Here is an 11,221-nt window from a genome sequence, read left to right on the forward strand (position 1 = left end):
TCGTGCCGCTAGTATTTTGTATATCCTCTTATTTCAAAGGGCTTTTGAGTTATTATAATAGAATTTTCTATAGAGGAATCTATTTTTGATCATTTTTATAGATGAATACGTGTTATAAATACACGCACCCGATTAATATACTCGTAAGATTAATGTAAGATTTTTTTGCTTAGAAGAAATACTAAGAGGAATTCCCCGCTTATCGGTAGAATATTTTTTTTTAGGTGATTGGGTTGAGCAATGCCGACACTGCCCATTTGCGGACTTTGCCCGTAATAGATATATATGCAGAGAAATAAAATAAATTCTATAAAAATATCATATTATATAAAACAATTACCTCTCTGGTTTACCAGGTTGACGATGCTAATCCTGCCTTCCCAAGATCAACAGCGTACTGGTGGTTTGGGTGCAAGTCTGCTAACAAAGGGACACTAGGTAATGATCGCTGGCCATTCGCATTTGCCAGTAATCTGGACGTGGCTGATACATACGACGATTACGGTAATCTTGACAGCGTTGGTGACATCATTCTAGACGCAGGTACAAAATCTCTATCGAATCCTGCCTACCCTCGAGTAAACTTAAAGATATCCATTGTCCGCGACAATGCTTATCCTAAATCGAACGTCTCTTGAAGTAAATATCTCGAATAGCTCTTCGTTTTTTAATTAATTCATGAAGTTAATTTCAGACTCTTCCGTATTCTATCATAGATTCTATTCTTCGGCTTTTATGGACACGTGCGTCGAGAGTAATTACTGTCACTGTACTTATATTAGTTGTCGTTAATACACCGTCATAATAAGAATGTTCCTAGAACAAAGAGATGAATAAATTTCCGCGAATTTACATGAATTGCGCTTCCTTTAAATTAATACTTTGGAAAATCGCGACAGTGGATACCTATTCTGTGCTTTGCTCTGTTCTAATTCACCGAAAATAATCAACGTGGAAATAAATAATTCCCTTGGCATGAAGGCAGGCAGGAAATGCGATATTAAAAACTTTGGTGTCTCTTATACCTGGCTATAATACTGGGGCTACTTTGCGTGAAAAAGACACGTGCATGCAATACTTAAAAACAAGAAGAAAATCAGGTTTAATTCTTTAACAATTAATACAAAGTTTAGATAGAATAAAATGTGAAAATAAACTGGTAGGTTCGCGAATTAAATTATTGTTGTAACGTTGTAACATATTCTGAGATATTACGAGCATGACAATTCAAAATGACTCTTTCGTATTTTATCGAGTCACAGATCGCTAAAATCGGATATGACACAATGCAAATATTCGTATATACAACGAAACATATTTTAAACATTACTAAACGTATCATAATTCAAGCTGTCGACACGGAAGTTACGAAATTAGGTAACTGAAACGTAGGAAAACAAAGTAATGCTTGCACGATTTGTCTGTACGCATAGAAACGGTAATGCTATTATTTTGGCAACCTTTCTCTTGCCTATTCACATCACTAACCAAGCATACTCGAAATTGCAAATTAAATAATCACGTTATTATAATTATGTGTTTGAACTAGATTAACATTTAGCGCATATAAAATATTAATTTATTAACGTTATTATTTGTTAACTTTAATGTGTTGCACACATTAAATTTTAAACATCTAATCGCTATAATTATTGTAACATCGCGCAGTACAAACTCGCGAATTGAAGATTTTTCGTTTTGCAATTCGTCAAATTTATTTCACGGCTTATATCGATTCTTTATCAAGAAAGCTAATATTTAATTTCACTTATTACTTATTATCGATAAGTCTGCTGTACATTAAAGCCCAGAGTATTTATTAGCCAGGCGATGGATGAGAACAAAGTATTTGATTTCTGAGAACTTCAACAACGAAAAGTAAATGGTGATAGATAGCGCGAAAGGTCGCCGTATATCATCGTCGCCGCATCCAGTTTGACAAGACAAAAGTAAATATATATCTTAGAAATAAGAAACTTTTTTTACGTTTCTCTCTCTTGTTCTTGTTTTTCGCACGGACGGCTTTCATTCGTTATAGCACATTACGGTTATGGTTCGCGTCGACTATTTATGCCTCTTTTGTTTCTTTGCGCGTACTCTATCTCTATTTTCGATCTCCCCTACAGTGACTTTTATTATTAATACAGTAAAAATAGTATATGTGATATATATATGTAAAGCATGAATCTTTTCCTGTATCTTGCTTATCTCATAACTTTAATGACACACGTAGAAGATAGTGAGTAATAGCAAAGTTTACACATCTCATAAAAAAAAACACGCACCAACTTACTCTAAAATACATGCACATGAGAACACACGTGTGCACCTGACATAAGCGTGAAACAGGGAGGTGCATGAATCACTGCCGTTGGCAGTTACGTTGTTTGGAACTTAATCTAGCATAAAAGCGTGTTTTCGACTTGTAACAATACATCCTTCTAACAATAGATCGACTCTTACAGGAAATCCTTGCTCCTTTCGATTCTGATTTCCATTCGTTCTTTTCTTCTGTTTGTTTTTTTCACATTAAAAAATATTTCGCAAATATTATAGTATTTTACATGCACGCCTCGTTGCACAAGTATTTAATCTCAGATATCCATCGTGTCCGAAAATTAATATTTTCATGTGTTTTGCAATCACGCATTAGTCCTGAATCGCACAATCCTTTCCTCTTTCTTTAATTTATTGATGGGGTTTTATGAGAAAGTGCACTCTTGACTTTTTGATACTGATAAGTTTTCTCTCTGTATTCTTTCTCAGTGATCTATTTTATACATATTTTTATTTCACTTATTTTATTTTCTTTAAATTCTTCGAAGTAGAATTTCATTTTAAGAGAGAATAACTTAAAGAGTGAAAATTGAGGCAGTCTTGAAAAAGAACAATTTTGGCTCAGCAATCTTTAAGAGTGACATTCACTCTAAAAGTTTTAGAGAATTTGAATTACTTCTGCTCCAGAGTACAGATAATTGCTTAAAATTTATAAGAACCTATAAGAGTATAAAATATCTCTTTGACATATATCTTTCTATATGAAATTTGTATAAAATTTTTATACTATGTATTTCGGTTTCATTCTACTATGTATTCATTTATTTTTATATTATACAAGATCCTATTTTGATTACCGTAAGTAAATATTTTGAAGAATATATACCCGGGAAAAAATGTTATATATATCATATATAATTATATATAAAAATATCAATTTTATATATAATTATAGATAAATATATATGAAACATTTTTTTCTGGTTAGAAGATGCGGAAAATGTTCTCGACAAAAGTAGTGGCTTGAAAGAGTAAATAATGATAAAATCAACTTTTGAGAAAAATCAATTTTTCAAGATCATACGAAGATTATCACCATTTCGTTTAAATACGATGCCTCCAATAATTCTGCATATAAAAGTTCAAATTAAAATATTAAAAAATCTCAATAATTGTCGAGTTATTTTATATTTCATTCTGATATATTATAAATATGTATAAAATATCTCATAATTAATTTTTTATAATCGTACCTTAATACTTTTTTTATGCATAAAAAAAATGAGATCAATTGTGTAAAGAAAACAGATAATTTAATTTTTTTAAATGGCGATAACCTTCATACCTTGAAAAACTGACTTTATTTTTTAAATTAATTTTACTATTATTTATACTCTGTACATACATTCATTTCAGTTATAATACATTTTAAAAAATAAATACTTATTGTTATATTAGAAAAATATAAAAATAGTATAAAAAATAAATATATAATTTTCTACTTTCTAAATTTCTTGAAGTGAAATTTCATTCCAAAAGAGTAAAAATACTGCTATTGAAATTGAAAAAAAGTAAAAATATTTGCACTCTTGAATAAGAATGGCAGATTTTTACTGTTTTTTTTAGAGCAAAATATTTTACACTTTTGAAGTGAGAGTATCTCGAAAAAAAGGAATGAGATTTCTTTCCTTTAAAGTGAATCTCACTCCAAAAGAGTAAAAATCTGCTACTCTTTTTCAAGAGTGCTAACGTTTTCTTCACTCTTTTACTATAGTGGCAGTATTTTAATTTTTTTGAGATGAGATTTTACTCTAAGAAATTTAAAGAAATTTATTGCCAACTAATTTTCTAACAAATATGAACTTGCAATTGTTTTTGACAATTGCGAACGAGAATGGTTACGAGATAGAACACAGAAAGTTTAAATCTGTAAAGATTTAATCAAGATTTAAGACATGCTCATTACTTTTAGCATGGGGGATCTTTAACTCCTACTTAAGTTATTTAACATTATAAAATATCTCATATATTGACATTCTCATGTATTTGGTGCTTTCAACGAAATGGCTTGCCTTAATGACATTCTAAAATCAAATTTGTATCATACGAATTTAATTTAATTTTGCAATCATACTTTTAGTTATTATCGCTCAGAGCAGGCCTGTCCAATTTGAGCTCCGGAGCCAAAACGCAAAGCCATTGACGCACAAAAATTCAAGATAAAATTTCGAGAACTGTAAAGTATCGATAAGCATTACTCAGATATCAACACTTTACAGTTCCCGAAATCTTATTCACACTGAATTTTCTTTGCGTCGATAGCATTTTGACTCTGGAGCTCAAATGGCTTTAAAGTAACGTTACGATAGTATACTTACAAATCAGGCAGTGATGTTGGGTTATGTTCAGATTCTCACTCAATCACTCTATCCTTGTTTTTTACCGAACGTTAACCGTCAAGGATGACATGACACCCGGAGAACAACCCCTCGGGTGGGAATCTGAACACGAGCTTGAATGTGAAATTTATAATTCGACATTATCACATAAAACCACTTTCTACCGATATAAAAAGTTCAAGCGTGTTAGCAAAAGTTATATTCACAAAATTATTTACCTGAGAATAGCACTAAATACTGAGCTGTGAACAGACAGCAGCGATGTTTGCTTGTAAAAGAAACCGTGAGAAGGAAATGATCTATCACCCGCATTAACCGGGAGCAATCACCTTTTCCAGACGACAACAATGTACATCCCGAATTCGGGAAAAAGTGAGCGGTCAAAGCGGCGCGACCCACGACCGGTACACGTGCCAAATATCCCGATTATTTACACGCGGAAAAACCAAATAAAGTTCCAAACAACAACAGTCAACCGGCAACGGCGGCAAGAGAGCGAGAGCGAGAATTAATGGCCGACATCTTCGTGCCTGTTTGATTGAGCCTGTACTGTTTCGCGCTCTCGAATGTGCGCACGCGCCGTTCTGCATGGCGTGTCATTCGAGATTACCCGCCACTACGATTCAAATTTGAATTCGACAGGAGGCACCGACGAGCTCGTCACATCATCGAATCACCATCATGAAAACTCTGGGGCGTCCGTGAATTCGCTGCATTCATTGGAAAGCACACGGCAACTGTTGCTCAGCATCATGACAGTGATCATCGCGAGGTTCATCGTGGCTACGTAAAGGCAGCGATGCAGTGACTTGAAACTCGAATCGATATGCGTGCGCGAAATGTGATCAAAAGGTGTTGATAGAATTTTTGTTTATTTTCGAAAAGTGAATGTCAATCGACTCAATATTGTCGTTGATGCGACGCGTTCAGGAACTTGCGCTCTCGGTAATTAAGTAGATAGTTAGAAAATTATGACGAGCAATATTTCCGCCGCAATTAAACCGTCGAGTTATTGCGTTGTTGCGCAAGCGTATGCGCGACGCAGCTATAGCACATATTTGAATTGCATTATTCAAAGATATATATATATATATATATATATATATATATCTTTCAATAATGTTTCACACGCAGTAACATAACATAGAATGTTTTACACTGCCTATTTATTCGCGTGTCCATTATTCGCAAAGACTTTAACCATCAAAGGCACTTATAAATTCCTTGGGATCCAATCGTTTGATTAAATCGCGAGGTATATAAAAGGATATTCGGACATTGCGACATGACAAGCAATAATTCTTTATCGACAATACTGTAATTAAAAAATATTTGTTGATCAATTAAAAGTGTTATGTGAATATTAGACTTTCCTACTTACATAATGTAAATTCTAAAATATTTTATGTGACAGTAAGCAATTACAGCCTACATATTACTTTCATTAAATATCTATAATCTTATTTGCATGCGCAATACATTTTTATATGTATGTAAATATCTATACTACTAGTGTCATCGTTGCTGCGTTGCGAGTATTTTAAAGTGACTGTTATCTTATGGTGCAAGTGCCTTAGAAAGTATTTTTGTAATTTATATAACTCTCTAAAATGAATTGTAAATGCCAGATATGTTCAAGCGCAACTTTTTCTATACGTCATTTCAAACTAAGTGTTTGATTTCGCTTCCATTATGCGACGTTGCGTACATTTGAAGAGAATCCTTGTTTTTATATAAATGCTTTCTTCACGATTTCTCTCATTGATAGCTTGTTTATTTTGTAGTTTTATATACAATGATGTGTGTGTGTGTGTGTGTGTGTGTGTGTGTGTGTGTGTGTGTGTGTGTGTGTGCGTGTGTGTGCGTGCGTGCGTGCGTGCGTGCGTGTGTGTGCGCGCGCGCGCGCGCGCGCGCGTGTGTGTGTGTGTGTATACTACTGTGATCAAAAAGTAAGGTGAATTTTTAATTTAAACTTCCCGCGCTAATCGATTCGAGCAAACTTTTTTATTTTTATGTTGGTACTACTGTTAGTGACATCTGTGGCAAATTTCATGTCAATGTCATCATTGGTCATATAGTTACGCTTGTGTTTTCTAAACGACTAAAAGTGATTTTGGCGATTTTTACAATGTCTGATTTTGCTGAACAAAGAAGTGTCATTAAATTTTGTTTGCGGAATGAAATTTCGGCTGCGGAAACGTTCAGAATGTTGCAGAGGGCCTTCGGAGAATCGACTATGTCGCGGAAAAATGTTTATAAGTGGTACAAAGACTTCAAAGAAGGCAGAGAACGTACTGATGACTTGGAACGCCCCGGACGACTATCAACGTCAATTGATGAGCAACACGTGAAGAAAATCAAGGAATTGGTGCTCGAAAATCGTCGATTGACAATTAGAGACCTTGTCGATATGGTTGGCATTTCATTTGGTTCAGTTCAAACAATTTTGAAGGATCACTTGGGCCTTAGAAAAGTAAAATCTCGTTTGGTGCCAAAAACACTCAATTTCTTCGAAAAAGAGCGTCGCGTTAAAGTTTGTAAAGAGATGATTTGTGACTATCAGGACGTCTACGAACGCATTATTACGGGAGATGAGACTTGGATCTATGCTTATGATCCGGAAACAACCGACCAATCGAGTGAATATCGTGCTAAAGGCGAGGCAAGACAATCGCGCCAAAGTCGCTCAAAAATCAAAGTTATGCTGACAGTTTTCTTCGACTATCGTGGTGTTGTGCATTATGAGTTCCTTCCGCCGGGCCAAACTGTCAACAAGAAATATTATTTGAGTGTTATGCGTCGTTTGCGTGAAGCTATTCGCAAGAAGAGGCCGGATTTATGGAAAGACAATTCCTGGTTTTTGCATCACGATAATGCGCCGTCTCACACGGCATTGATTCTTCGTGAATTTTTCGCCAAAAATTCCACTCATATCGTTCCGCAACCGCCTTATTCACCTGACTTAGCTCCGTGTGACTTTTGGCTATTTCCCAAACTCAAAAGACCGCTCCGGGGACACCGCTTTGAATCTATTGAAGAGATTCAACGTGAATCGCTGCGCGCTTTGAAGGCTATACCGGGAAACGACTTTTTGGCATGCTTCGAGGCATGGAAAAAACGTTGGCATAAGTGCATTGTATCGGAGGGAGATTACTTTGAAGGGGATCAAATTGATTTGGATGAATAAATAAAGATTTTTTATTTTATAACAAAATTCACCTTACTTTTTGATCACAGTAGTATATGTATGTATACATATATGTATGCTGTGTGTGCGTTCATATGTATATGTATATACATATACATACGTTTAGAGTGTAAATGCAAATTGTCAGACTGATCTGACATTAATGGTGCTGTATGTGTGAGAATTTATGTATCTATACAATTCTTATTTATATAAAGTGCCTTTTTTTCCTAGATTTCTATTGTGTAAAATAAAAATGCACTTTAAAACGCATTTAGTAAAACATATAACAATCATCTTTTGATAGAAATGAAATACTGCAAGGAAAATTATATACATAAAAAAAACTGTCTTCGTTCAGTATTAACAAATGTTATAAAACAGTCTTAATATTTGTATGTATCCTATATTTTCTTACATTTCAAAAAGTATTTTAGTCTAATACGAATGTTTGACCAGTACTTAATTGTTAAAGATTATATTTAGCCTTTTTAAGTATTATCAGAGTACAAGAAGAAAGGCTTTGTATTTTTCATTAATATTTGTTGAATAAAAGAATTTCTGTACAACACAAAAATTACTTTTTTACTACATGATCTTATTTTAAACTCATTATAAATTATTGATTATCGTTTGAGGCAGCTCGAATATTATATCTACTACATAAATTTAATTGTGCAACGCCTTTCTTTGTGTTACTACTGATATTAGGATATTAATAATTCATATTGAAACTTGCCACGCTATTTTGTCGTGCCTTAAACAAAATCTCTATTGTATTATATTTTTCATTGTCATATAAATAATATTAATAAATACATATGTTTATTTTAATCATTTCATATTTTCAATTGCATTTATTAGCTATAAACGCATTTTGCTTACATAAATACACTCACGCGCGCACGCACACACACTGGTCGTCTTTCTTTTATTTGTATATATTTATCCAGGATAATATCGCACGAGATTCTTTAATATTTGTACAAAAATTATCATAATTCTCTTCTAATATTTATGAGATCTTTTTTTAATACTGGTTTATATGTTACAAGCTTACTGTAATTTTTAAGAAGTTGTTTCCAAAAATGTATAACGTCTAACATTCGCAAATTATTCCATATAAAGTCTCTTCCACGATGAGCAATCTTTTTTGCTAAATCGTCATTGTTCCTTGCAAATTCAATCAAATCCCTGAAAAAGTAATAAAACAAAATAGACCAAAACAAAGAGATTGGTAAAGGCACAAACATTAATAATATTATAGCAAGATTAAATGTGATGTCTTACTCTAACTCTTGTTGATCTGCATTTTTGGGAACGGGTATATAATGAATCCATGGTTTCATGGCATGATAATAAAATTCCATCCATTCGTCGCTGACGTGAAAGACTAGTGATCGGCACAAAAATAGATGTTTATGTCGAAATGAAGCTGCCACACCTCGAAAATTGAATAAATATTTGTATGTACAATGCGACTCTAAAGATACTTCTGACGCTGGTGTTGCGTGCAAAGTGTCCTAAAATAAAATTCAACTTTGTCTTGTACATTTCGCATTATTACACATATAAAATACGCTGTGATTAAAATGCGACAATACCTCATTAGATTTCCATGCTTGATTCTTAGTATATTGAGCATCTACTAAATGAGGTTTATTACGACTTAATAAAATTAAATTATCGCGTTCCGAACTTGTTCTAGATCCACGAAAAAATCCTTTACTTTTTTTCTCTTCCCATGAAACCTCTAAACTCGCCTTATTCAAAGTTTTACGGTGTTGATCCCATCTGCCAAGACCACGGGGGTATAACGAGATAGCTGGACCACCTTCCCAAAATGCCCATGCTGGATACATAATATCATAATATTGTGGTGTCTATAAATACATTTCGCAAGCTGCACAGCTCATTAATTTCAACAAACAGAACATAATTGTATATATATATATATCCTATAAGTTATATCTTGTTATAAAAAAATCTTTGAATAAATAAGAATTATCTCTCACCTTACTAAATGAAAAAACAGGTATGGCATTTCCAAAATATTCGCTAGATTGAGGATAATCTCTAGTATTTATAACTAAATCCATATCGGATAAATTACCAATTATTTTTAATAAAAAATGTTCAATTCCAGCACATCTGGCTGGAAACATGCAGTCTTTCTCTCTGTACAATTTACCTTCAATTATTTGGTAAAATGTACCCCTGTGTGCAAAATTATCATAAAATTTAGAAAATTTAGTTAACAAGGACAAAAGGTACTAATATTAGACCTGTTTTCTATAACTAAAGTAGTGTACACTTTTGGAACTTAAAATAAAGGTAAGTACAATATTTGATTAAAGCAAAAATGAAAGTTTAATACAAGAAAAACAGGTCCACTAAAGATTGGTTCCAACATAAGATTAATTTTAATCTCGATTTAATTTAAATATTTATTTTTTTCTCTAATTTATAGAATTAGAAAAAGATAAAAAGCAAATTTATAAATCAAGATTAAAGTTAATCTTACATTAATAAAACCAAGTCTAAATCATTGATCTATGTAATATATCACAGATACCTAGTTTTAGCAGCTTCAATCATTTCTTTGCTTATGCCCTTCTTTTTAAATGGCCTTAGATCTTGTACAATTACATCTTTATAGCACTTATGCTTTGTGTTATTACATTCTTTGTAGTTTTGCTCTGCACTTTGAATCGCCACTAAATATTTCTTGTATCTTTCATTTGTTTCTAGAAATAGAAAAGATGTATATAATCGAGAATTTTATAATATGTATGTATAATATCGCATCGTATCGTATCACATATTCCATAATTATTACAATTCATTTTTAATAAACAATACCTTTCGTATACAGTGAATTTTGGTGAGCAACCTCATTTTCTTTACAGGATTTTATTTCATTATCTGCTGAACAAAATTGTTCTTCACACAGATGACCAGCGAAAATTGTCAAAAATATGATATAAACTAATATTAACATATTTTGTCAACACAATTTGTAATCGTTCAAGTCCAAGGCAGTCCAAAAAACTCCGAAATATGAACTATAAACAATAAACATATGGTAAGGTGGTTTTATAGCTGGCGACATCTATGTGTGAAGGAAGCCACTAGAAATCGTGTCTATCTGAAATATCAGTTGTTGATAACTTTACAAATCCCTACAGATGTCACTAAATGTATGCTTTTTTATTTTTTTTCTTTTGAATAATTGTGATGCATTTCTCTATACACATACACTAAGTACATTATGTAGTAATGTGTATATACATGAGGTACTATTTTTTTTTAAATTCTCATGTTATATATTAATACGTCATATTATTTTGAATCTACT

The 11,221-nt window shown here is 32.7% G+C and overlaps 2 protein-coding genes across 7 annotated transcripts in view; one reads left to right on the forward strand and one right to left on the reverse strand.

Moving 5' to 3' along the window:
• Positions 1-6,527, forward strand: part of LOC108748770 (matrix metalloproteinase-14) — a 27,898-nt gene extending 21,371 nt beyond the window's left edge. For 2 of the 6 annotated variants that reach the window (XM_018487108.1, XM_018487107.1), the window contains 2 exons: positions 357-543; positions 5,319-6,527. In XM_018487108.1, coding sequence (XP_018342610.1) covers positions 357-543; positions 5,319-5,467 — 336 coding nt within the window. In that variant the 3' untranslated portion in view covers positions 5,468-6,527. Of the gene's footprint in view, positions 1-356; positions 544-1,823; positions 1,950-5,014 lie in introns of all 6 variants that reach the window. The other 4 variants (XR_001939321.1, XM_018487109.1, XM_018487111.1 and 1 more) reach the window with 4 other exon arrangements.
• A 2,331-nt stretch (positions 6,528-8,858) lies between these two features.
• Positions 8,859-10,909, reverse strand: LOC108748660 (O-glucosyltransferase rumi homolog). Its single transcript, XM_018486929.1, has 6 exons — positions 10,726-10,909; positions 10,439-10,610; positions 9,879-10,080; positions 9,468-9,746; positions 9,154-9,386; positions 8,859-9,057 (listed from the first exon to the last, which is right to left on the reverse strand). Exons 1-6 carry the CDS (start codon positions 10,862-10,864, stop codon positions 8,859-8,861), a joined length of 1,224 nt encoding a protein of 407 aa, XP_018342431.1. The 5' UTR covers positions 10,865-10,909.
• Between the last annotated feature and the right edge of the window lie 312 nt (positions 10,910-11,221).

This window comes from Trachymyrmex septentrionalis, unplaced genomic scaffold (genome assembly GCF_001594115.1).
Source record: "Trachymyrmex septentrionalis isolate Tsep2-gDNA-1 unplaced genomic scaffold, Tsep1.0 scaffold24, whole genome shotgun sequence".
In the NCBI taxonomy this organism is placed as follows: Eukaryota; Metazoa; Arthropoda; class Insecta; order Hymenoptera; family Formicidae; genus Trachymyrmex; species Trachymyrmex septentrionalis.